This window comes from Lagenorhynchus albirostris, chromosome 1, assembly GCF_949774975.1.
Source record: "Lagenorhynchus albirostris chromosome 1, mLagAlb1.1, whole genome shotgun sequence".
Taxonomy (NCBI): Eukaryota; Metazoa; Chordata; class Mammalia; order Artiodactyla; family Delphinidae; genus Lagenorhynchus; species Lagenorhynchus albirostris.
The window spans coordinates 151,684,486-151,712,462 of NC_083095.1; the positions used below are offsets into that span (position 1 = coordinate 151,684,486).

General features: G+C 42.7%; 1 protein-coding gene across 7 annotated transcripts in view; it reads left to right on the forward strand.

Moving 5' to 3' along the window:
- Positions 1 to 27,977, forward strand: part of AGBL1 (AGBL carboxypeptidase 1) — a 958,763-nt gene that overhangs the window by 156,305 nt on the left and 774,481 nt on the right. For 6 of the 7 annotated variants that reach the window (XR_009541841.1, XM_060156164.1, XM_060156157.1 and 3 more), the window contains exons 7-9: positions 10,029 to 10,237; positions 24,528 to 24,693; positions 25,683 to 25,750. Coding sequence is in view for 6 of the 7 variants with exons in the window: in XM_060156164.1 (XP_060012147.1) it covers positions 10,029 to 10,237; positions 24,528 to 24,693; positions 25,683 to 25,750 (443 nt within the window). In the remaining variant the exon portion in view is untranslated. The remainder of the gene's footprint in view (positions 1 to 10,028; positions 10,238 to 24,527; positions 24,694 to 25,682; positions 25,751 to 27,977) is intronic. The other variant, XM_060156139.1, reaches the window with a different exon arrangement.

Here is a 27,977-nt window from a genome sequence, read left to right on the forward strand (position 1 = left end):
TGTTGCTTTGACAACAGTGTGAATGTGTTCAAGGAAGCTCAGGCTCATGTGTGAAGTTCGTGTGTGTCTGCTAAAAGCTCAAACCTCTTACTCCCTAGAAGGTTGATCCACACACACTTACATATTTTGTTTTCATTCTGGGGAATCAGGGGTTAACATCCAGGATTGCTGAGCTCTAAATGTTCTGGATTTTAGAATTTGTGTCACCCTGGCATAATGAATGACTGGCTATGGATTGACAAAGATAAGGTATCACAAAGATTTAAAGAGATAGACAAAAACATAAACATCTCAGAGCTCTGAAAGTGCACAGTAGCTTCCTCATCCCATTCAGGATTGACTGTACAATTATTTGTTTATGTCAGGATGTAAGTCAGATGCTTCCTACAGACTTCTAATAATAGCAGTTTGCAGAGCACTTTTTCATATATTATCTCATTTAATGCTTACCGCAGTCCTGCAAGACAGGTAAATATTTAACTCTTCTAGAGCAGCTGTTCTCAACATGAGTGATTTTGTCCCAAGGGAACATTTAACAAGGTCTGGAGACATTTTTGGTTGCTACATCTGCAGGGGGTGTGGGTGCTCCTGGCCTCATGTGGGTAGAGGGCAGGATGCTGCTAAATATCCTACAATGCACAGGTCAGCTGCCCCCGACCCTACGACATAATATTCGGCCTCAGATGTCCATAGTTCCAGGCTGGGAAACTGTTCTACAAAACATTGAGGTTCAGAGAGGTTGGCTGACTTGCCCAAGATTGCATGATGTGTCCTTGGCACAATGGGACTGAAATCCATACCTTCATTTCACTACCAGAGGGTTTCAAATCTTGTATTTTTACTTTAAAGAAATAAATTTTAGGTATTAAATTTTAAATGAAAACCTTGGCAGAGCCATTGCATGTAAACAGCTGATGGTGGAGCTGCTCTGGTGGCAGCAGGGGTCAGAGACCCCGCTCAGCCTCTTCCTTGCCCCTCTCCGTAATCCCAGGGACACACAAACTGCCTGGCAACTGCTACACCCATACAAGGAGACCCAGAGAACATTAGGCCCCTGTTGGCATCCACAGATCTTCTGGATTTCCCTGAGCTGTTACATTTTTGAATAGAGGATGACAGCATCTGAGTGTGCATTTTAATGAGATGTGTTGGGCAGTGGAGGGGAGGCATGGGGGCCAAGTAGGAGGCTGCTGCCGGCACATTCCAGGTGGTAGGGAAGGGGCACTGGAAGGACCACGGGGGATAGGAGTGGAGTTCAAACGAGGACGCGCAAGGCTCGCGCTTGCTTCGGGACTTTTCAGTGCTGTGCTACTGGATGACATCAGGCCAAAGGGCAGCAGGCCAGGAGCACAGGGGCTGAGCCCTTTACCTTGCTCTGCGCATGCTCAAGGCCTGGAAGCATAATGCAGTGTGAACCGATTTGCACGTGATGTTTGCACGTGCAGATTTGTTTTCCTGTAGTCCACGCTGCTTGTCTGTACTCTGGCCGGAAGCAGGCAACGCCACTGACAGACAGGTGTCTCCCTCATCCATTGACGGAGAAAGGCAGGTGGGGAAGTGCTCTGTCTTTCTTCTTCCAGGTATAAATCCTGGCTTTCTTCTTTAAGTGTTGCCTTCTGATGAGTAGACAGTGGAAATGGCAAAATGAAACTAGGACGAAGGTTACCTACAATGACCCAGAAGGGACTGGGGCTCGTCTTATAAGGGCTTAGCAGGTGCTTCTTTCCCGACCAAGAATCTAGACTCAAAAGAAAACTCTGGATGGATAGGAAAACTCCTGGGAAATTTTAGGTCCAGGCAAAGATGATCATTCCTAAGGGCTTTCTTGCAGAGATGTCAAAAACAAATAACAAAAAGGAGAGTGAGAAAATCTGACCAACATATCCGCCCGCCCCCTGCCCACCTGATTTTGCACAAACCACTGTGATGAATGTCAAAGCGGTGGGGGTCCCGCATTCTGATCTCTGCCCTACTGCTCTCCCCTCACTTTCTTCACCTGGCTTTAGCTTCCAGACTTTTTGTTATTTGTACTCACCAAATTTGGGCTTTTCTACTTGCTCTGCTCTCCAGATTTCTAGAATTTTCTGTCCCCGGATCTCTGCAGCCTGATTCTTTCCTACATTCCGGTTTCAGTGCTAATGCCCCCTCCTCAAAAAGTTGCCCCAGCCACCCAATCTAAAGTAGCAGCCCCACCAGTCCCTCTAGAATCATTATTTGATTTTCACTGTAGCACTCGTCGTTGTCTGAAGTTACCTAATTTGTGTGTGTGTGTATGTGTGTGTGCACCTATTTGGATCTGAGGGTCTCCCCAGCTCCCCCATGGGAATGCAAGCCCCTAAGAGTAGAGACTTTATGCATCTCATTTCCTGCTCTAATATCCCCAGTGCTTACAATTCTGCCTGGCACATACTAGCACGTAGTAGTTGTTAAGTGTGTTTGTTGAATGAGTGAATGGTGGTTCCTGGAGTTTAGAGGGTATGAGTATGGTTTTAGCTGATAATTCACTGCATACCTAGCCACAGCAAGATCTGGCTTTCAGGACAAACTGTCTCTGCTTATTCCCATACACTGAGCAAACCTCTCAAGTGATCATTTCTTGCTGGGAACAAGCTCCTTTTAGAGAATTCTCAAACTAAATATTGAAAAATTAATCCTACTTCCTCAAATCTAGGATGTCATTGACTATAAGATGCTCCAATTTTTATGTGCCACGAAGAGCGAAAAAATGCTGCCAGTTGTCATTGAAACATCATCATTGGTAAGAAGCATCTTAATTCTGGAAATGCTAAAATGTGAAAAAATATATGCCTTAGAATTGATAAAGTACAAGGTGAGATTGATTCATCATATGGGATGCAGGGAAGTGGCAGGGGGTTCTGGTCTGGAGTATGTCCCCATTTGTTAGTGGTCCCTTCCCCTGTAGCATTGCAGCCTAACACCTTGGACATGGTACTCTCCAAGGACCAGAGGAAGAGCTGGGTGTGTGGAGAGAGAGGCAGATATGGCTTCTGAGGCTTTCTCAAGAGTGGAGAAACTTCTATGGCTTGGGAATGTATCTGTGGAAAGGTATTAGAAGCAGTTGGTGATTAAAAAAAACCCAACCAACAGTAGGTGAGTCTAGATTTAAAACAATGCTGTGAAGAATGGTTTCTCACCCTTCTTAGCCACTCTTTCTGAAGCTTAGGAAAAGCATCTTTCATTTTCAAAAGGCAGTCAATGGGAAAACAAGATTGGCTTGAAACCCAAATTTACTTTAGAGCCAAGTTTACTGAAAAGTATCTGTTTTACAAAGAGAAAAAAATACCTGCAAGCTAATTCCATATCATTATTCTTATTTGAGCTAATGATAATGGAGTGTAATTTCCATTACTGATGACATTAAGATTAGTTATGTTTGGGTACATACAGCGAGGCTTCTCCTTTGTGAGGAGCGTCAAGCAGCTGCCGGGGAGAGGCTGAGAGCAGACTCTGCCTCGGCAGCCCTGCGCCCACGTACTGGGCCTGACTTCCGGGCTGGCCTCAGGGGTCCCTGCCGGGCGTCAGGAGGGGTCCTGAACATCTCCTCCAGGGAGCCGAAGCACCATCGGCTGTTAATTTGGCTCTTTATTTATTTTTTTAAAATTAATTAATTAATTAATTTTTGGCTGCGTTAGGTCTTTGTTTCTGTGCGAGGGCTTTCTCTAGTTGCAGCGAGCGGGGGGCCACTCTTCATCGCAGTGCGCGGGCCTCTCACTATCGCGGCCTCTCTTGTTGCGGAGCACAGGCTCTAGACGCGCAGGCTCAGTAGTTGTGGCTCACAGGCTCCGGACGCGCAGGCTCAGTAGCTGTGGCTCACGGGCCGAGTTGCTCCGCGGCATGTGGGATCTTCCCAGACCAGGGCTCGAACGCGTGTCCCCTGCATTGGCAGGCGGATTCTCAACCACTGCGCCACCAGGGAAGCCCTTGGCTCTTTAAACCTTCTTGAGTCTCCTGTTAAAAATCAACTTTCGCCACAATTTAGGGGCCTGGGAGGGAGCAGAGAAGACAGAGGAGGGCGACTGGCCGGAGGGACCGTGCCAGGTTCGATCTGGCTGAAAGCCGCGCCCCTCAAGCACCTCAGCTGTTCCGCGGACTTCATCTCCTTCAGCCTTTCGGAAACCCTCCTCAAGAAGCTGGTTCTCCTGGAAACTGTTAAAGGTCTTTATCTGAATGCAAAACAGTGTAATCTCTACAGACCAGCCCTGGGGATAATGATGTGGGATGTCAGCTTTGGAGGCAGATGGGGGATTCCATTTGAATTCTCCACGTGCCACTTATAAGCTCTCAGGACTTGAATAAGTTATTTAACTTCTCTCAGCCTCTGTGTCTTCATTTGTAAGAGGAGGCAAATAATGCTTATCTTCAAGCATTTCCATGAGATAAATGAGATGATCATGTAAAATGATTAGCCCAATGCTGAGCACATAGGAAACATTCAGTAAATAAATACTCAGTAATTGTAACTGGTGTTACAGTGGCAAAACAGGCAGCTTATTGTTCATGTAATATGATTTAGAAGTCTTGGTAAAAGCCTGCTTTGTCCAGAAACATCTTCTAAATTGACTCCCTGAAAAGAGCACTGTTGCAGAGGCCAGTGGATTGTTTGCTGTAGTTAAGGTCACCATTATCTTGGTTGTAGTAATGTCTCTAAAGGGGGATTTCTAGGGTGGGATATTATACGGTGCGAGTGCTGTGGCTCCAGGTGGGTATTTGCATGTGGAGTCCTGATGAAGATCAGGCAGTGTTTGTGATATAATTGCTCAGTTGGGGGATCCAGTGAGGAGAGGGTTTGGAGGCAAACCTTGGGAAGGGATGTTTGATAAGCCCAGCTGAGTGGTCTTCTCTTATGAGAAGGGGGCCACAGTCCTGAAAAGGGTTAGCTGAATTGTCAATAGTTCATATGAATGAATTTTCATGAAGTTCCTGAAACAGAAGGAAATAAATCTGTTTAATAAAACTATTTAATCTTCCTGGGCAAGAATTTCTTTGGATAGTGATGTCCTCCTATGCTATGTGGCTGAAGATGATTTCTGTTCTTAAGAATGATGAGAGCCTCGAATCCTTGTATTTATTCTTACTCGTGTATGTGCTTATCAAAAGCAAGGGTGAGTTATTAAACACTTAGCCATTGTCAATCAAGAGGATCTTACAGCACTACCCAGTCTTCTAAAAAAGCTTTAGTGTAATGGGACCCAACTCGGGTAAAGTTGGTCAGAGAGGGGAACTAAAAAGTTCTACATTATGGACATTGTCTGTAAGGGCTCCTGGGATAACGTGGGGGAATGGTCCTCGGTATGTACGTTTGGGGTGTCTAAGGACAGATAGGCAGCTATGTAAGATGTGTGGGCATTTGGGATGAGAAATCGATTACATGGGGATTGAAGGAGTGTGGTTATAAATTCTACTTATTTTGAAACTTCCTTGGGCTGTTCTCACTAGTGAAGTGAACTTGAAGTTTGAATGTCATCCTTATGGGGAAGGGATTATCATTTATTGAGCACATACTTGATGCCAGCTGCTACGCTATGCATTCATTCCTTATAATGGACTTGTAAGGGTGATGCTTTAGTTATCTCTCTTTTATCTTGCTTTAATATTTGCAGATGATGGACATGTAGTCCAGAAAGACTTAGTAACTTAAACAAGGTTACACAGCTGATAAATGATAGAGCCAAAATGCAGATCAACAACTATGTGATCCAAGCGCTCCTATTCTTGCGTGAGGCTGTCCAAAGGAATCTGTTCATGTCCTGAACATTTGGCGGTTTGTTGTCCAAAATTACAGAGGCGGAGTTGGAATAGTAAATAGATGATGCTTATCATGTTGATGATGGCAATTATAATAGGCAACAGGTATTGAGTGCTTATTATGTTCCAGGCATGAACTATCTACTTTATTATCTCATTTAATTTTCTCAACAGTTCCACAAGGAAGGGACTGTTATCAGTTTTGTTTGTTTGTTTTTTAGATAAAGACTTAGTGACAAGAGCTGTGAAGTAACATGCTCAAGGTCACACAGCTAGAAAGCAGTGGAGGTCACAGCCTTGTGCAAGGACTCCAGAAAGAAAGCTGACAGCTGAAGGGTCTGCCCAGCAAGGCAGTGAAGGGTACACAAGGATAGTAAAGATGAGTTTGGAGGTCTGCACAAATTTGTATGTCTCATTCCTAGAGCTGTGGTTGTGAAAGCATCCAGCTCATTCCTCTGCTGCAGGTTCCCACTTTTCCTCCACTTTAAGCTATCTCTTTACTCTAAAAGGGGTGATGAAATTCTTAGATATGGGAAACAAAGAGCAGTCATGGAAATTTCCTCTGGTTTTGCCCAATAAAAGTGGCAAAGCGTTGGGTTGCTTGCAGGTATTATAATCTGGGTCACCAAGCACTTCTCCACCAACCTGTCATGGGGCTGGAAATTCCCCATGAGAAATCCAGTCTTTGAGTCTTGAAGGTGTCTGGGCTTTCCTGTTAAAAGACAAACATCTTTATAGAGATGATCATGCTCTCAAATACCTTCAGGGGCAAGGTAGGTAATTCACTTTCAAAAAGGATGGGGTAAAGTGAATTGGTTGCTATGGCAACCTGGGGACTGCTTGTCCTGCCCACAAGCATTTACAACATGGCATGGCCTATAGACTACGGACTTCCTGTCAAAGGGTAACCTGTCTTTTTTCTTCTTGATTGTCAAAGTTCATTGCAGAGGATGTGGAGATTAAAAACTACAAAAAAGTCTAAGTCTAGTCTAAAAAAATCCAAAGCAAATAGAATCATCAATATTTTCCTCCCTCATAAGTACTATTGATATCTTGGCATATTCCCTTCATTTTTTTATTCTTTCTTCATGAATGTAAAAATCTGCTGCATCAGTGGGGTCTGCACTAAAGAAAACATTCGAACCTCTGTGAAGAAATACCTGGGGTAAAAATAAGGAGAGCGCAAGATCACATTTTAGATTGAGAATTAGCTACAAATATGACTTCAGGAGGATACAATCTGGAAAGGCAGGTAGAAAGAGTAGAACTTAAGAGGATAAATTGGAGAGGACAAGGATGCAGATTTGCCACAGGAAAACTGGCCAGGTAAGAACTTCAGCAGGAGGCTGCCAGGGAGGGGCTGATGGAGACAAGGGGGCATGGAGAGTGCCTTTGGATGGAGAAGGGGGTGGAGGTGAGCTGTTAAATTAAAGGTCCTCAGAAGTCCTCTCTGTCCATTCCACCCCATCCTCCAACCAGTTTAACATAAACCAATCTGTTTCAGAAATTTTTTTTAAAAATTAAGGAACAGGAACTCTTTTTTCCAAGGAAATCTTAGGAAGAAGCCATTGACACAAACAGACTAAAGTAGTACGGCTGGTCTGGGGATCTTCTCTGGCCTCCAAACCCTGAGCTCACCCAAAGGAATGTATGAAACCCCACATCTTCTCCTTCCTATGTGGCCTCCCTGAGAGAAGCACTGTCCTCCCCTCAGATCTTCTCAAACTCCTGCAAGTTGCAGATCCCAGTGACCCTCATTTCATTCTTCGGCTCCCCTCTACATTTGTTCAGCTTGATGGATCTCGTGTAGGGTTTCAGGTGCATATTGACTTTTGCAAAACTCCCAAGCCGTTCACGGAGAAAGATTGACTGATTTAGGGTAGGGGTTGGGGGAGGAGGTGTAGCTATTTTCGATGTTAGTAAACATGACAGCTTGTTGAAGATTAACAGAAAATGGTGAATAAAATCATTGGAATCTGATAAGGGATTTTTCTCTCAGACAATTAAAGACTTTTTTCTCGTTATCTCCCTCCCCCTCCCCCAGAAGTGGGAGATGAAAGTCATGAGGATAACACATTATTAGTCTCATACCCTTAACATAGATAAAAGACAAAAGTTAACCTCCCACTGCCCATGCGACCTCCATGCACTGTTTTTGCCATTCTGTCTTCTTTTCAGCAGGCAATAGTTTCCTTTAATACCTCCTACCTAATCCTCAACTTTCTTTTAAACATCAGATATTGGATAGGCTGGAACCTCATGTAGGTAGTAAAGAAGTCCAGTGCTTTGTGGCCGGGATCAGCCGAGGAGAGAAATATCTTTGATACGAAAGAATAATTCATTAAAGGAGGTAATGAAGGTGATTTCAACCTTCCACAAACACATCATGGAGTGAATAAAGCTCATGGCTCTCAATTTAGGGTCATCGCTGAATGAGATGTTGTAAAAAGTGAAAAAAAAAAAATAAAACCAACTGCATAAATGGGTCAAAAATTTCAGTGGGGCTCAGTCAAGCCTGACAATTTAGAATTTGACAAACAAGTGGAAGAAAAGGAGAATTCCATTAATATTATGATAAAACCCTTCTGGAATAAAGCACTGAATTTCCATGTTATCGTTTCACTCACGTGTACTTACATGGTCTTAGGAAAAAATCTGACTTGGAGCTGAAATTTTGCTTATCCAGTTACAGCTCAGGGGATCTCTCTCTCACATGCTCGGCCAGAAACATAGATTGTCTCATAAACCAGCATGAACAGTATGGATAATGGAGAAATGCAGTCGTGAGAGGGCAGAGCTGCAAGATGTGGGCGTTTGTTCCTGAGAGTCAGCCTGTTAGAGTTCTTCGGGGTACCTAGTCCACAGGGGTAGAGAGGACCAGGATCCAGAGAGTATCTATCTCCCCATCTACTGGGTAGACCTGAACTGGTCTGTCCGCCAACCCTGTAGGCAGAGGAGTTTAACATGAAAAGTGGTATATGTGGACTCTTGAGAGAGGTATCTTGGACCATTCTTCTCCCTTTCTTTCTTCATAATGGAAAAATGAAGAAATCATTCACCCATCAGAGGGGTCTCATGGGAGGTCTCACGCAGGGTCATTCAACTAACAAGGGGTAGTCATGGTGTGAAAGAGGGGAAGGAAACTGTAAGAGCATGCTACTACAGCTCCCTGTCAGATGTAAGGAAGCCCTGTCCTCACATCCCTGCTGGATGGACTTCCAACCTCTTTCTGGATATTTTTGGTGCCACGTTGCTCATTACCACATAGAGACCAGCTCCTTCTTGGGTAGCCTTGAGCCTGAGGAGTTCCCTTCCTGGACGCAGCCAACCCCTTGATGATCTGGCTTCCGTTCTCTTTAGGTAAAACACCCAACGCATCTGTTACACATGGCAGCCTTCCTGACATTATGTCTGTCACTCAGGGTCCTCTCCTTTCCAACCTAAGCCTTATAGTTTGCTCAACCCAAATGACAATATCCCAAGTCTACTGAAGCTTAGGAAAGAGGAATGGAAATCCTGTGGATTCCCCCCACCTCCTTTCTTCTCTCTCCCCACACACTATTATCCTTTTTCTGAACTATTTGAGAATGTTATAGACATTCACAATGGCGAATTTCGTAAAAACAAGAATATTCACTTACATAAACGTATAATAGTTTATCAAAATCTGACAATAAACATTTATACAATACCATGGGTTAATCTAAACACTTTATTCATATTTTACCAATTGCGTCACTAACGCCTTATGTAGCAAAAGAAAAAAAAATTGTTTTCTGGTCCAGGATCTAAATTATAATTATATATCATACTGATATGCCATGTCTTTTTAGTCTCTGTTAGCTCAATTCCTGTTTTTTTTTTTTTTTTGCTTTTCATGACCTTGACATTTTTGAAAAGTATAGACTGGATATTTTGCAGCATGTCCCTCATTTTGGGTTTGCTGATTTTCCTCGTAGTAACATTTAGGTTATGCATTTTGGGGCAGGAAAATCATAGAAACGATGCTGAAGCGATGCTAAAGTGATGCTAAATTGGTGCTTAAGTGATGCTAAAGTGATGGTGTGTCTTTCTCGGGGCATCTTATCTGCTGATGTTGACTTTGGTCACTTGATTAAGGTGATATCTGCCAGTTTTCTCCACTGGAAAGTTATTATCATTCCCTTTATGATGGATTAGTATCTTGTGGGAGGTACACTGGGACATCCTCAGGCCGGTATGGCCAGCCTGTGATTGACATTGTCTTTTCCCATTGGTTTCAGAGTCTAACAGCCGCAGGGCAGTGAACAGAGGCTATGTCGCCATCTTGCTCCGGCTGCATCAGGACTGGCACAGCCATGACACGACCAATTCTTACGTGCTGATCCGCAGGGCGCTTCTGCTTTGCCTCAGGCATATTGCCAACCTCCGGTCTGGCAGGGAGGCCTTCCGGGCAGCTCAGGGCATGGAGATCCTTTTCAGCACCACACAGGTAATCAGCATGGGGATTATCTCTGCAGCTGGATGACACCTGGGTGATTCCTGAAGGCCGTCATTTAGGACTCACCTTCACTAAAGTTGGGAAACCTCAATGTTTCTTGCTTCCTGCTCTGGGCAGATGTTCTGGACTCAAATCCTCATTCCTTCACTCACTCATGTACTGATTGACTCATGTATTCAATACATATTAGTTGGGTACACACTGGCTAGTGCAGTGATTAAGAATGTTGATTTTAAAGCTAGAGAACCTGGCTTCAGATCCCAGCCCTAGCACCTATAGCTGTGCAACTTTAGAAAAGTCACCCACCTTCTCTGGGACTCAAGTTTCTTCTTCTTAAAAAAAATAGAAATGCTAAAATCTAGGTTTTTGCGTGGCCTGAATAAGTTAACATAGACATGTCTATGTTAGCAGCGTTCTTGCCGTGACTTAACTGCTTTATGAGTGTGAGTGGTTATTGGAATAATAATTAGTTTTGGGGACCTAGTGGTGAATATGATAGACGAGACCCCTGATCTTTTGGGGCAAGCATTCCACCAGAGAGTTGGACACTAAGGAAGCAAAGAATTCAATCTGGAAGATAATTTCATATTGCTCTGTGAAATCAACAGAGGAAGGGCACAGGTCTACAGTGACTTTTACATATGCAGGGAGAAGGTCTTCTCTTAGAGGGGTCAAGTCTTCTCTGAGCAGGTGACACCTAAGCTGAGACCTGAATTATTGAAGGAGTCTGTCATGCCAAGTTTAAGAGGAAGAGCATCCCAGGCAAAGGGAGTGGCACCTATAAGGGCTGTCACTTACCTGCACCCCAGTGGAATAAGCGTCTAGGGTTTCCTGGATTTCAACCAAATAATAAATTCCTTAATTTCACTTGATTAGGGCTAATTTAAACACCATCATGTGAGGCTACCTATACGTTCTCCATGGGTGATGTGAGTATCTCCCAAATGCCCATCATCTGCTCACCAGACCTCTCCTGGGGCCAAGGCAGCCGTGTTTCACACACATCATGTTCCTTGCTGTCTTCGTATTAGTCAGTCTCTGCACTACTTTCATTGGTCTCGTTGCTTCTCTCTGGACACCCTCCAATTTCTCTGTACCTGAGTACATCTGAGGTAATGAAGCGGTCAACGAGAGTGCTGTTTTCCAACCATGGCATCTGTAGACTCTAACCATTTTTTTAGAAAAGCTTTTTTCCCCTCCTCTAAACAATAACATAATACTGCACTGCAAACCAGTATCTAATTTTCTGTCTGCTATCGCCTCTGGGTTTCTCTCCATTATTACAGCTTTCAGAGCTTCTCGGTCATGAAATAGCTACATTTTCCATTCTATTTCTCTGGATGAGGAAGTGCTTTGAATTTTTCCAAGCTTCACCATACTTTGTAAGCCTGTGTCCCCCAGATCTCGAATCTCTCCCAGCCTTCGTGAAACTCCCCGCGTATTGCTGATGCCTAGAATCCCCCAGCTCTGGCTCGTGTGCTTTAGCCAGCTCCTCTGCCCCCGCCCTCTGCATTATTGACTGTTTTTCTGATCTGTGTTAAACAAACAAACAAACCAAAAAAAAAAAAACAATTAAAAGAGCAATACAGGGAAAAGATGGTGATCCCAGAGGTACAGGTCAATGACAAGAAGAGAGTGGAGAAAATACCAAGTGAAGCACAGGCATGAAAGGGGCTGTGAGCCCAGAAGCAGGCTTTTATAAGCAGTTCCTCAGCAGGACAATAAAGACTTCAACTGCTCAATTAAGCAAATTTACAATGAGCTCCTGGCCTCCAATTACTGTTGGGAATGGAAGCAGGATGTGAGCAGAGGCAGAATCTGCACTTGGTGGCCAGGTTTCTCCTGCCTGAAAAGCTTCCCAGCACCCGGGCTGAGTGCTCTGAGCACAGATGCCCTTGCAGCTGTGCTGGAGTTAGAGCTGCCCATCCATTCTCTCCCCTCTCCTGCCAGAGAAGATGCGTGAGTCACAGGACGGCCAACTGGGGAACCTTGGATCTAGGGATGGCATTTCAGTAGCTATTGCAGATTATGCTGCTTCTACTGCTGCTGCTGCAGCTGATGGAGATGACAATGAAAATGAAGGAGAAGAGGAGGAAGAAGAAGGAGGAAGGAGGAAGAGGACGAGAGAATGAGATTTGTCCTGAATGCTTACTATAGCTTAGGGCTGGCATAGCAGTTTATGCAGACTTTCTGATTTCAGCATTTCAAAGGATTTGAAACTGATGGTCTTACTCAACAGTCCGTATTTCTGTCCACTGGACCAGAGGTTCTCTAAGTTAAGTGTGATCAAAGCCACCTACATGGCTGCAAGGGCCCCATCCTCAGAGTTTCTGATTCAGTAGGTCTGGGATGGTCCTGAGAAGTTGTGTTTCTAACAAATTCCTAAGTGATGTTGATACTGCTGGTCTGGGTCACACTTTGAAAACCACAGTCCTTTACTATTTTTATCGGTGCTTGTGGTGTAATTGCAAGCCTACCGGGCATGAGAGTGACTGAGAAAGAACTCTCTTTGAGTCCTTCCCACAGACTTTGCCCATCATATTGTTCTTTGCCTTCCTGCTGAGGCCACTGCTTGCCATGATTCTCTCTCAATAACCCCACCTCTTTGTTTCCTGGGTCCCACAGCCTTTCCTCTGAGCATCCTTTAAATGTTCAGAGGATCAGGTTGTCCATAATGCAGTGAGGCTGCTGTGTAACGTAACGGGATCTTGTTGGAGCTTTGTATGAGGAAGGAGAAAGAAGGCTGACAGTTTGGATGTAACGTTAAAAACAAACCCCTGCAAGGATGCCCTGAAACAGTTTGAGATGGTTATCAATTCGGAGAAAGGGGTAATTGCAGGTGGAACAAACTTGTATGAAATAATCAGGTAAAGGGGCCACTCTATGGAGCTAGAACAGCTTCAGAGACCAAAAACATTGCCAAGATTGGTGGTTTTCAAACTTGACGGTGTGTCACAATCTCTTAGAGGGCTTGTTAATACACAGGTAGCTGGACCTCATTAGATCTGAGTAGATCTGATTCTACATTTCTACCAAGTACTCAGCTGATGTTAATGCTGCTGGTCTGGGACCCTCACTTTGAGAACCACTAGAATGAACTCTGATAGCCTTTGAAAAAGTTGCAGCTGCTGTCATATGCTCAGAAAGCATGGCAGGCCAGGTCTTGATTCATCAGGACCCTTTTTGTCCACAGGACTGATTACCCCAGCATTGTGGATCTACAGAAGGAAGGGCTGAGTCCTAAAGGGAATGTCACCCACTTGGGAATCAGGAGCTCGATACTCTAGAGGTCAGGGTAATTGGAGATCATTTACTGTTTATTCAGTCAATGTTTCCTGAGCTTCCGCTTTGTGAAAGGTTTGGGGTTAGGTAGGGAGTTCAAAGAGGAAGGTGATTAGAGTTCCCATCCTCCTCAGGACACCTGCTGTCCTACAGGGGAAATCAGGATCACTGCAGTATAGGCAGCAAGTGGGATGCCAGAGTGGAACTGGCAAAGCCATGCAGAGGAAGGAGAGCTCTGGGTGGTCTTGGCTGACCAGAGAAGGCTTCGAGAAGGACGTCATTGACGTTTGAGTCAAAGCAGAGCGCTTGAAAAACTTGCTTTGTGCACAGAAGTGCAAGGAGTTAGCCAGGAGGTACAGACTGGAGAGGAAAGCAGTGTACAACTAGTGGAACCACTAAGACATTCTGGAGAGTCAGGCAAGAGGGAAAGACCTGGACAAGAATGAACCAGAAGGTCCCAAACCAAAGGTGTTTCCATCTAAGACAGTCCTAAATTGAAGCTACACCACATCTGTTCTGGACCTTAGCATATGCCCGTCTATGTTCAAAGAGTTTCTGGAGAGAGAGGAAGAAGAGGGGCCATTCTAAGGCTGGCATGGAAGAGTGATCTTCAGAGCTGAAACCTGAATGACAAGAAAGAACCAGTGTTGTGAAGGTCTGATATGAGGGCTGCAGGGATAGGGTAAAAAAGGCAAATGTGAAGGCCCTCAGGTTGTGGGGTCGGGGGTGGGGCAGAAGCATGGGCAGGAAAAGTGGGGAGAAATGATGTGAAGCTGGAGACATAGGTGGGACTAGAGTGTCTAGAGCATACGGAACCATGATAAGGAATTTGAGTTTTATTCCGTCAGATTTTAAGCAGGTACAAAGAAGGGGGAAGACAGATTTGGAGAGTTTGGGAAGACCAGATCATGTAGAGTTTTCTAGAGCATGAAAAGGAATTCAGATTTTATTTTTTTTTAGGTTTGAATCAGGGGAGACAATATGATTTATGCTTTTTATTTTTCATTAAAAATTAAAAAAATTTAATAGTGGCAAAATCCATATAACATAAAATTGACCATCTTAGCCATTTTTCAGTGTACATTTCAGTAGTAAATAGCTTCAAGCTCTTGTATAACTAATCTCCAAAACTCTTCATCCTGAAAAACTGAAACTCTACACCCATTCAAACTGATTTATGCTTTTCAAGGATCATTCTGGCTGCCCTTTGGAGAGGAGAGTCTCCAAGGGCACAAGAGAAGGAGGGAGAGGCAGGAGGGCAAGGGGAGGAGTCAGACTGTGGGAGCTGAGGCAGGAGATACTGATGGCTTTGGCTCGTGAGAAGCAGAGCTTAAACCCAGGAATCCTGATTCTTCCTCAGGCTCCTCTTCCACTAGAATGTCTCATTTTTTTACTGTGGGGATTACTGCTAGGACTCTGCCCTGAATTAGCAGTGGTCTCCTAAGGTCCTCTTTTCAGATTCTTATACGGTTTTATGACCCTAATGATGCCTCCTGGCATCCTACTAGCTAAAGCTTACAGAATGCTTACTATTAGGCACTCACCTTACCTGTAACTCATTTAATTCAGACACAACCTTATGAGAGAGGTTCTGGTATGATTTCCTCTTTACAGATAAGGAAGCGGCAGCACAGAGAGGTGTAGTAACTTGCCAGGGTTGTACAGTAATTAGCAATCGTCAGCCCAGGATTTGAATTCAGGTAGTCTTGCTCTGGGATCTGAGCTGCGTGCTCTACTTTGTCGTGCATGTGTATCATGAAAGTAGGGTATTTTTCATCCCAAAGCTAATGCAAAGATGTTAAATGTGAATTGAATATTTTAAGCACTCTTGTATTTTATCATCTTTTCCAAGTAGCAGGTGGGTTATTGGGAATCATGGGAAGAGTGAGCCTACAAATCTCACCTTTGCCCCCTATTCTGAGACATTGGTCCACAGGAATGCTATTTCTTGGAGTCTTGTCATTTTATGATACACAGCAGAGGTGCTGACCCTGCACTCGCAGGAGCCTGAGAGTGAGTGCCTCCTTAAATTTTGTGTCCGGGACACCTCCTTGCCTCACATTAGCCCTGGTCCTGATCCATTAACACCAGGAAAATGTTGGCAAAGAATCTAGGCATTCCTATTAACTTGGACCCAACGATCATCTTTAAATTCATAAATGTTTTCCCCTGAGTAGAGCAGACACCAGATATAACATTATCCCTAATGCCTAGGTTTCTGTAGATACTAATACTCCCTCCATCCCCCAAATTCAGTTCATGGTGCGGCCCAATCGAAACAGGACGCTTGGACTTGACTCCATCCTTTCACCTGCTTTCCACCTGCACCATCCCACACCAAGTAAAACATTACACTGTTACCATCATCAGCAATAGTACCAATGGCAATCATAGACAGACCTGGCTTCCAAAATGCTGGCAGTTTTGACTGAGTTCCCTGGCTTGGACTTGGCTCACTATCTCCTAAGGCTGAGGCTTAGAGCATTATCTCTGATCAGTCATCTACCTTACCATTCTTCATCCTCCATGCTCAGTTCTCTCTTTTTCCGATACTCATAATTTTCAGTAAGCACTTAAAACTATTTGACCAGTCCCAGCGATAAAATAGCCTCAACGAATTTATTTTCCTTGGAGAGTGTTTCCTGCTGTTGGTTCAGGATACCTGATTGGTATTATTTGAGTACATGGAAGGGGAAATAGCATTCTTTTTTGGGGGGGGGCTGCTAAGTAACATTTATTTTCCTCTTTTAATAATAGCATTTATTTATTTATTTTTAACATCTTTAATGGAGTATAATTGCTTTACGATGGTGTGTTAGTTTCTGCTTTATAACAAAGTGAATACATATACATATGTTCCTATATCTCTTGCCTCTTGTGTCTCCCTCCCTCCCACCCTCCCTATCCCACCCCTGTAGGAGGTCACAAAGCACCGAGCTGATCTCCCTGTGCTATTTGGCTGCTTCCTACTAGCTATCGGTTTTGCATTTCGTAGTGTATATATGTCCATGCCACTCTCTCACTTTGTCCCAGCTTACCCTTCCCCCTCCCCATGTCCTCAAGTCCATTCTCTAGTAGGTCTGCATCTTTATTCCCATCCTGCCCCTAGGTTCTTTGTGACCATTTTTTTTTAGATTCCATATATATGTGTTACCATATGGTATTTGTTTTTCTCTTTCTGACTTACTTCACTCTGTATGACAGACTCTAGGTGCATCCACCTCAGTACAAATAATTTCGTTTCCTTTTATGCCTGAGTAATATTCCATTGTATATATGAGCCACATCTTCTTTATCCATTCATCGGTTGATGGACACTTAGCTTGCTTCCATGTCCTGGCTATTGTAAGTAGAGCTGCAATGAACATTGTGGTACATGATTCTCTTTGAATTATGGTTTTCTCAGGGTATATGCCCAGGAGTGGGATTGCTGGGTCATATGGTAGTTCTATTTTTAGTTTTTTAAGGAACCTCCATACTGTTCTCAATAGTGGCTGTATTAATTTACATTCCCACCAACAGTGCAAGAGGGTTGCCTTTTCTCCACACCCTCTCCAGCATTTATTGTTTCTAGATTTTTTGATGATGGCCGTTCTGACAGGAGTGAGGTGATATCTCATTGTAGTTTTGATTTGCATTTCTCTAATGATTAATGATTTTGAGCATTCTTTCATGTGTTTGTTGGCAATCTGTATATCTTCTTTGGAGAAATGTCTACTTAGGTCTCCTGCCCATTTTTGGTTGGGTTGTTTGTTTTTTTGATATTGAGCTGCAAGAGCTGCTTGTAAATTTTGGAGATTGATCCTTTGTCAGTTGCTTCATTTGCAAATATTTTCTCCCATTCTGAGGGCTGTCTTTTAGTCTTGTTTATGGTTTCCTTTGGTGTGCAAAAGCTTTTAAGTTTCGTTAGGTACCATTTGTTTATTTTTGCTTTTATTTCCATTTCTCTAGGAGGTGGGTCAAAAAGGATCTTGCTGAGATTTATGTCATAGAGTGTTCTGCCTATGTTTTCCTCTAAGAGTTTTACAGTGTCTGGCCTTACATTTAGGTCTTTAATCCATTTTGAGTTTATTTTTGTGTATGGTGTTAGGGAGTGTTCTAATTTCATTCTTTCACACATAGATGTCCTGTTTTCCTAGCATTACTTACTGCAGAGGCTGTCTTTTCTCCATTGTATATTCTGGCCTCCTTTATCAAAAATAAGGTGACCGTATGTGCATGGGTTTATCTCTGGGCTTTCATCCTGTTCCATTGATTTATATTTCTGTTTTTATGCCAGTACCATACTGTCTTGATACCTGTAGCTTTGTAGTATAGTGTGAAGTCAGGGAGCCTGATTCTTCCAGATCCGTATTTCTTTCTCAAGATTACTATGACTATTCGGGTTTTTTTGTGTTTCCACACAAATTGTGAAATTTTTTGTTCTACTTCTGTGAAAAATGTCAGTGGTAGTTTGATAGGGATTGCACTGAATCTGTAGATTGCTTTGGATAGTATAGTCATTTTCACAATGTTGATTCTTCCAGTCCAAGAACATGGTATATCTCTCCATCTGTTTGTGTCATCTTTAATTTCTTTCATCAGTGTCTTATAGTTTTCTGCATACAGGTCTTTTGTCTCAGGTAGGTTTATTCCTAGGTGTTTTATTCTTTTTCTTGCAATGGTAAATGGGAGTGTTTCCTTAATTTCTCTTTCAGATTTTTCATTATTGTATAGGAATGCAAGAGATTTCTGTGCATTAATTTTGTATCCTACTTACCAAATTCATTGATTAGCTCTAGTAGTTTTCTGGTAGCATCTTTAGGATTCTCTATGTATAGTATCATGTCATCTGCAAACAGTGACAGTTTTACTTCTGCTTTTACAACTTGGATTCCTTTTATTTCTTTTTCTTCTCTGAGTGCTGTGGCTAAAACTTCCAAAACTATGCTGAATAATAGTGGTAAGAGTGGGCAACCTTGTCTTGTTCCTGATCTTAGTGGAAATGGTTTCAGTTTTTCACCATTGAGGACGATGTTGGCTGTGGGTTTGTCATATATGGCCTTTATTATGTTGAGGTAAGTGCCCTCTATGCCTACTTTCTGGACGGTTTTTATCATAAATGGGTGTTGAATTTTGTCAAAAGCTTTTTCTGCATGTATAGAGATGATCATATGGTTTTTCTCCTTCAATTTATTAATATGGTTTATCACATTGATTTATTTGTGTATATTGAAGAATCCTTGCGTTAATGGGATAAACCCCACTTGCTCATGGTGTATGATCCTTTTAATGTGCTGTTGGATTCTGTTTGCTAGTATTTTGTTGAGGATTTTTGCATCTATGTTCATCAGTGATATTGGCCTGTAGTTTTCTTTCTTTGTGACATCTTTGTCTGGTTTTGGTATCAGGGTGATGGTAGCCTTGTAGAATGAGTTTGGGAGTGTTCCTACCTCGGCTATATTTTGGAAGAGCTTGAGAAGCATAGGTGTTAACTCTTCTCTAAATGTTTGATGGAATTCTCCTGTGAAGCCATCTGGTCCTGGGCTTTTGTTTGTTGGAAGATTTTTAATCACAGTTTCAAATTCAGTGCTTGTCATTGGTCTGTTTATATTTTCTGTTTCTTCCTGGTTCAGTCTTGGAAGGTTGTACTTTTCTAAGAATTTGTCCATTTCTTCCCGGTTGTCCATTTTATTGGCATAGAGTTGCTTGTAGTAATCTCTCATGATCATTTGTATTTCTACAGTGTCAGTTGTTACTTCTCCTTTTTCATTTCTAATTTTATTGATTTGAGTCTTCTTCCTTATTTTCTTGATGAGTCTGGCTAATGGTTTATCAATTTTGTTTATCTTCTCAAAGAACCAGCTTTTAGTTTTATTGACCTTTGCTATTGTTTCCTTCATTTCTTTTTCTGATCTGATCTTTTTGATTTCTTTCCTTCTGCTAACTCTGGGGTTGTTTTGTTCTTCTTTCTCTAATTGCTTTAGGTGTTAGGTTAGGTGGTTTATTTGAGATGTTTCTTGTTTCTTAAGGTAGGATTGTATTGCTCTAAACTTCTGTCTTAGAACTGCTTTTGCTGCATCCCATAGGTTTTGGGTTGTCGTGTTTTCATTGTCATTTGTTTTTAGGTTCTTTTCTATTTCCTGTTTGATTTTTTCCGTGATCCCTTGTTTATTAAATAGTGTATTGTTTAGCCTCCATGTGTTTGTACTTTGTACAGATTTTTTCCTGTAATTGATACCTACTCTCATACCGTTGTAGTCGGAAAAGATACTTGATACGATTTAAATTTTCTTAAATTTACCAAGGCTTGATTTGTGACCCAAGATGTGATCTATCCTGGAGAATGTTCCATGAGCATTTGAGAAGAAAGTGTATTCTGTTGTTTTTGGATGGAATGTCCTACAAATATCAATTAAGTCCGTCTTGTTTTATGTATCATTTAAAGCTTGTGTTTCCTTATTTATTTTCATTTTGGATGATCTGTCCATTGGTGATAGTGGGGTGCTAAAATCCCCTACTATGATTGTGTTACTGTCCATTTCCCCTTTTATGGCTGTTAAGAATTGCCTTATGTATTGAGGTGCTCCTATGTTGGGTGCATAAATATTTACAATTTTTATATCTTCTTGTTGGATTAATCCCTTGATCATTATGTAGTGTCCTTCTTTGTCTCTTGTAATAGTCTTTGTTTTAAAGTCTATTTTGTCTGACATGAGAATTGCTACTCCAGCTTTCCTTTGATTTTGTTTTGCATGGAATATCTTTTTCCATCCCCTCACTTTCCGTCTGTATGTGACCCTAGGTCTGAAGTGGGTCTCTTATAGACAGCATATATATGGGTCTTGTTTTTGTATCCATTCAGCCATTCTATGTCTTTTGGTTGAGCATTTAATCCATTTACATTTTAGGTAGTTATCTATATGTATGTTCCTATTACCATTTTCTTGGGATTGTTTTTGTAGGTCTTTTCCTTCTCTTGTGTTTCCTGCCTCGAGAAGTTCCTTTAGCATTTGCTGTAATGCTGGTTTGGTGCTGCTGAATTCTCTTAGCTATTGCTTGTCTGTAAAGGTTTTAATTTCTCCTTTGAATCTGAATGACATCCTTGCCAGGTAGTGTAATCATGGTTGTAGGTTTTTCCCTTTCATCACTTAATAATTATGTCCTGCCACTCCCTTCTGGCTTGCAGAGTTTCTGCTGAAAGATCAGCTGTTAACCTTATGGGGATTCCCTTGTGTGTTATTTTTCCCTTGCTGCTTTTAATATTTTTTCCTTGTATTTAATTTTTGATAGTTTGATTAATATGTGTCTTGGCATGTTTCTCCTTGGATTTAACCTGTATGGGACTCTCTGTGCTTCCTGGACTTGATTAATTATTTCCTTTCCCATATTAGGGAAGTTTTCAACTATAATCTCTTCAAATATTTTCTCAGTCTAGTCCCTTTATTTTCTCTTCTTTTTCTGGGACCCGTATAATTCGAATGTTGGTGCCTTTAATGTTGTCCCAGAGGTCTGTGAGACTGTCCTCAGTTCTTTTCATTCTCTTTTCTTTATTCTGCTCTGAAGTAGTTATTTCCACTATTTTATCTTCCAGGTCACTTATCTGTTCTTCTGCCTCAGTTATTCTGCTATTGATCCCTTCTAGAGAATTTTTAGTTTCATTTATTGTATTGTTCATGATTGTTTGTTTGCTCTTTAGTTCTTCTAGGTCCCTTCTAAACGTTTCTTGTATTTTCTCCATTCTATTGCCACGATTTTGGATCATCTTTACTATCCTTATTCTGAATTCTTTTTCAGGTAGGCTGCCTATTTCTTCTTCATTTTTAGGTTTGGTGGGTTTTTATCTTGCTCATTCATCTGCTGTGTGTTTCTTTGTTTTCTTATTTTGCTTAACTTACTGTGTTTGGGGTTTCCTTTTCACAGGCTGCAGGTTCATAGTTCCCATTGTTTTTGGTGTCTGCCCCCAGTGGCTAAGGTTGGTTCAGTTAGTTGTGTAGGCTTCCTGCTGGAGGGGAGCAGTGCCTGTGTTCTGGTGGATGAGGCTGTATCTTGGTTTTCTGGTCGGCAGGTCTGCGTCCAGTGGTGTGTTTTGGTGTGTCTGTGACCTTATTATGATTTTAGGCCGCCTCTCTGCTAATGTGTGGGGTTGTGTTCCTGTCTTGCTTGTTGTTTGGCATAGGGTGTACAGCACTGTTGCTTGCTGGTCATTGAGTGGAGCTGGGTCTTGGCGTTGAGATGGAGATCTCTGGGAGATTTTCGCTGTTTGATATTATGTGGAGCTTGGAGGTCTTTGGTGGACCAGTGTCCTGAACTCGGCTCTCCCACCTCAGAGGCCACAGGCCTGATGCCTGGCCGGAGCACCAAGACCCTGTCATCCACATGGCTCAGAATAAAAGGGAGAAAAAGAGAAAGAAAGAAAGAAAAAAATTAAATAAAAGAAAGTAAAAGAAAGTTATTAAAATAAAAAATAACAAATAAATATTAAAAATAAGAAAAAAATTTTTAAGTAATAAAAAAATAAAGAAAGAAGAGAGCAATCAAACAAAAAAACAAATCCACCAATGATAACAAGCGCTAAAAAGTATACCAAAAAACAAAAACACAAACACACACGAGAAAACGGACAGACAGAACCCAAGGACAAATGGTAAAAGCAAAGCTATACAAGTCACACACAGAAGCATACACATACACACTCAGAAAAATAGAAAAAGTAAAAAATATATATATATATATATATATATATATATCATTGCTCCCAAAGTCCACCACCTCAATTTAGATGGTTTGTTGTCTATTCAGGTCTTCCACAGATGCAGGATACATCAAGTTGATTGTGGAGCTTTAATCCACTGATGCTAAGGCTGCTGGGAGAGATTTCCCTTTCTCTTCTTTGTTTGCACAGCTCCCAGGGTTCAGCTTTGGATTTGTCCCCGCCTCTGTGTGTAGGTCGCCTGAGGGTGTCTTTTCTTCACTCGGACAGGACAGGGTTAAAGGAGCAGCTGATTAGGGGGTTCTGTCTCACTCAGGCCGGTGAGAGGGAGGAGTGCGGAATGTGGGGCAAATCTGCGGCGGCAGAGGTTGACGTGACGTTGCACCAGCCTGAGGCGCGCCGTGCGTTCTCCCGGGGAAGTTGTCCCTGGATCACGGGACCCTGGCAGTGGCGGGTTGCACAGGCTCCCCGGAAGCGTGGTGTGGATAGTGACCTGTGCTTGCACACAGGCTTCTTGGTGGCGGCAGCAGCAGCCTTAGCGTCTCAAGTCCGTCTCTGGTGTCTGTGCTGTTAGCTGCGGCTTGCGCCGTCTCTGGAGCTCCTTTAAGCAGCGCTCTTAATCCCCTCTCCTTGTGCACCAGGAAACAGAGGCAAGAAAAAGTCTCTTGCCTCTTCGGCAGCTCCAGACCCTTTCTCGGATTCCCTCCCGGCTAGCCATGGTGTACTAACCCCCTGCAGGCTGTGTTCACGCCGCCAACCCCAGTCCTCTCCCTGGGATCTGACCTCCAAAGCCGAAGCTTCCGCTCCCAGCCCCTGCCCGCCCCGGTGGGTGAGTGCCGATCGGCACCGATCCTCTGTGCGGGAATCTCTCCGCTTTGCCCTCCGCACCCCTGTTGCTGTGCTCTCCTCCACGGCTCCAAAGCTTCCCCCCTCCGCCACCCGCAGCCTCTGCCCGCGAAGGGGCTTCCTAGTGTGTGGAACCTTTCCTCCTTCACGGCTCCCTTCCACTGGTGCAGGTCCCGTCCCTATTCTTTTGTTTTCTTTTTTCTTTTGCCCTACCCAGGTACGTGGGGAGTCTCTTGCCTTTTGGGAGGTCTGAGTTCTTCTGCCAGCGTTCAGTAGGTGTTCTGTAGGAGTTGTTCCATGTGTAGATGTGTTTCGATGTATTTGTGGGGAAGAAGGTGATCTCCACTTCTTACTCTTCCACCATCTTGAAGCTCCTCCTCGGAAATAGCATTGTTGATTTTATTAAGAAATTTCTGTTTTGAAAGTTGGCTTACTTTTTTTTTTACTTTGGAGTCATTTGGGTAGCTTGAATCCATGGCTTAAATTTTATTAAATGTTTTTTCCTCCATGTTCTTTCCTGTGTAGCAGCCCATAATGTGGGCCTGGAGGTACCATGCCTGGCATAATTGTCACTGCCCTGTGGCATATTGTAAGCATCCTCCATATCTCCTACTGTGACTTATTGGCCTTAGAGCTTAGTGGAAACCCCTTAGTAATACCAAAGTGGAGGCTTACATTAGTCAACTTTCTGTATCGAGTCAGTAGACAAAACATTTACTAAGAGACTGCAGAAAATGGCCATATTTTTGCCAAAGACATACTGACTACTCCCAACTCTCTGTCTCTCAATTTAGTAAACTTGTTCTTACATTTTTCACAGTGGCTGAAAAGAAGGGTCTTGTCATGTTCCATCAGTATTAAAATGTTACATCTGCAAACCCAATTTTTCTTTGCTTTGTGTAGGTACCAAGAGAGATCACCACTGTGGGCTTTGAGAAGAAGCATGTTATTTAAGTTAGGTACTTGGGATTCTCTTAGTCTTTCTTCTGATTTCATATTTTATCTTTTTCCTTGATATTTTTCTCTTCAGATCATAGCTGAAAGAGAAAAGTAAGACTTCTATCAATTCAGCTACTCACTCTCTAATTTAGGCAATAATTCACAATGACACATGGATGGTTGAAGGAAGATGTCATTACCTCCTCTTCCCTCAGCTATTCTGGACAATGTTTTACGTTAGGTGCAGCATCTCTTGAAAGTCTCTGAAGTCTATTTTCAGACTAAATTCATTCCAATAATATATTAGCTGTAAAAGAGAAATAAAAATGCAGATTACACACTGGGCCAAAGCAGATCCTGTGTTAGACAAAATTCTCCATTAGAATGTTCAGATTAGATGTTCTACATTAAGGATATTTACTGTCCATTTAGGCTGCGTGTAATCCATTACTTGAAATAACATGATAGCAGAGGGACTCCACACAAGATGTCAGTGTCTGATATGATCTTCTCTTTGTTCAGAACTGCCTGGATGACAAAAGTCTGGAGCCTGTCATCTCCCTTGTGCTTCAGATCCTGAGGCAATGCTACCCTAAGAGTCCACTTCCCTTGGTCACAGCCAGCAGTGCTTATTCCTTCCCAGCGCCTGGGAGCACCGCCTCTGAACCTCCACGTGTTCTAACTGAAGGTAGAGTATGTGGGTAGCTCTTCTGTACTTAGTTTGCTCATAGTTATGAGCTTTATGATGAACTTTTGCATTTGGATAATATTTCAGAGGAATGTGGATGAAAGTAGAATCAATTTTTTGAAGAGATCAACTGTGATTATCTAATAAGTAATTAGAGACATGTATGAGAAAGCTAGTTTTTCATAATACCAAGCTTGTTAATTTTGTCCTGAATTATTAACTGTTGGCACTTTGCCTGGTAGCTATGGAATGCCTGTAGAGGCATCTCAGCTGATTTAAAAAAATCTATTTGCAATCCCATGATGGAGTCCCTCCACCATACAGACTGGTTCTGGAATTAATTTGCCCTAAGGATGAAATTGAAATCAAACTTTTGCTGTTTTGCCACCCCATGCAAGTCATTTTAGAATACTTGAAAGTATGGTCATCCAATCTCCGAGAAGATTTTGTTGTCAGAAGATACTAGTGCTTTTCAACCTTGTCCTCCTTCCAGGGAACAGATTTTCCATAGGCATCATCTTGTCACAATGACACTGGGTGCTTTCTGTGGACTTTTGTTTAAAATCAGTTCCTTCGTATTAAAGTTAGGGAATCAGTCAAGGTGCTGTCTACATTACAACAGCTTTGGCGTATATGTGATCACTGAACTCTGGCAATGTTAGTTGCATAAATACTTCTACATAGAAATTGCATAAATACTTCTACATTGGGTGAAGGAAGCCAGAATGGTATTCATGTGTCATTTTATCCTGCACTCATTTTGCATTCAGTGTGGGACAGCAGTTTAGACGTTATGATATAGTGCTGTCACGCGCCTATGTGTGCATGATTTACACATCCAATAAGTGTAAGCGTGTGTTGGGATCCTGTACACTTAATAATGGCCCCTTACTTTTGGGAAGTACTAACTGTTGGGTGGCGAGAATCTCAATCCAAGGCAAAAGGGAAGCCTCATCCATTTCACCTCTGTTTTTTTTTTTCCCACTCAGAAGATTTTGAAGATGATGGCGAGGAAGAAGAGGACAAAGACTCAGATTCTGAAGATGTGAAAAAGGAAGTAGGTACACTAGCCCTTGCTTCTAATGATCTCTACATTCATAATTCTACAAAGGAAAATGTCCCTTTCTATGTTCAGCTAAGCCCAGGGTAAAATTCTTCTTTTAGAAATTTTATTTATTTATTTTTGGTTGCTTTGGGTTTTTGTTGCTGCCCGCAGGCTTTCTCTAGTTGCAGTGAGCGGGGGCTACTCTTCCTTGTGGTGCACGGACTTCTCATTGTGGTGGCTTCTCTTGTTGCAGAGCACGGGCTCTAGGCACGCGAGCTTCAGTAATTGTGGCATGCGGGCTCAGTAGTTGTGGCTCGCGGGTTCTAGAGTGCAGGCTCAGTAGTTGTGATGCACAGGCTTAGTTGCTCCGCGGCATGTGAGATCTTCCCAGACCATGTCCCCTGGATTGGCAGGCAGGTTCTTAACCACTATGCCACCAGGGAAGTCCCGCCCACGGTAAATTTTAAGGACGGACTTTTGCGTTTCCACTTTAAGGCTGGGCAGATACTGATGCTCACTAAATGATGGCTACTGTTACTGATTTCCAAGTTGTCATTTTTGTCTTGGTAGGCCCGGTACAATCCCATCGTCAAGTCAGAGGCTATCTATTATCAAGACACTAATATCATCAGGATAAGCCTGAGGTAGACACTTAGGGTTGGTGTATTTAATGAATGTGAAGGATATTCAGGCAAAGAGACCATGGAAAGATTTCCTAGGAAACTTTTTCTAGTAGATGTCCACTATCTTTGTAATAAGTCACTCTTCTTATCTACCCAGTCTATGCACAGGACCACTGAGTTGTACAATTCCATTTACCTTGGAGTTTTTGTGAACTGTGCTCCTTTGGGTTGTATGGTGCATATATCCTGGCCAGCGAGGAAGTGGTGCCTTTTGGTCTCTATCGATAATAACCTATGCTATAGAATGGAGATCAGCCAACTCTCTAGGAAAGGTCAGATAATCATTATTCTACGTTTTGTGGACCATACAGTTTCTGTCACAACAACTTAACTTTGCTGGTGTAGCACAAAAGCAACCATAGACAATGTGTAAACAATAGGGCATGACCGTGTTCCACAAAAGCAGACAGTGGAGCATAGTTTACTGACAGCATTTCTAGAAAAAGGTTTCTAAACCTTGGCATTTTGGCTGGATAATTCTTTGTCATGGGGGGTTGTCCTGTGCATTATACGATGTTTAGCAGCACTCCTGACCTCAATCCACAAGATGCTGGTGACATCTACCCCTTTGTACCCCAGTCATGAATCAAAACTGTCTCTAGGACTTGCCAAATATCCCTGTGGGGCAAAAATTACCCTGTGGTTAAGAACCACTGCTCTAGAATAATGATAATTTATCTATGAGTTATAATTCTGTCTCCATCTCTGTTGGTGGACATCGACTTGGACAAGTCCCTTCAAGTTATAGTTCCTTAGTTTTGACATCTGCAAAATAAGACTGAGAAGTAAATGCTACCTTTTATGACATTCCTGGAGATGAAATCTGGATTAAAAAAATCTATCTATCTATCTACCTATCTACTTGTCTATTTATCTATCTACTATCCATCCATTCATCCTCCTCTCCCCCTCCCTCTCTTCCTTTCTTTTTACATACCATTCCATCTACACATCTGCGTAGGGAGAAAGAGAGTTTTTGCGTTCTCTGTCATATAATCACTCACCTTGCTAATGGTAGTAGCAGACATAGAGGGACTGCCTCTTAGCCAAGTCTCTAGGTTCAGGCTGCTGTTGCTATTCTGGTGTGCTCAGGGTTTTGTTGATAAATAGAATCATTTCTGAAGTCATCAGTAGCAAATTGGCTCTTTGCTGTGACTTGCCAATGCAGGCCTATGGAGAACGTGCTGAATTATTTGAATAATACTGTGCTGCTACAGTCATTCATCAATGCCACTTTCCCACCCCTCTTGCTGGCTCTTTGATAACTGAATGTTTGATGTGCAGCATCAGTCACCTCTTGTATCTGATGTGGAGGGACAAGCTGCAGGCTGGTGCTCGACTTCACACAGCACAGGGTTGGGGGAGAGCTTTCAGACCGTCTCCTTACCCCCACTCTGCAATGATGGTGGGTTGGGGTGGAGTGGAATCTAAACAAATAAATCAGTCCAGCTGGGAAGGGAGCATAAGACAGATAAGTGAGGGCCTGGAAATAATTCATCAAGAGCCTTCGAGCTGAGGAGAAGGTGAGAAGTAAGTGTGTGAGCATGCATTATAGA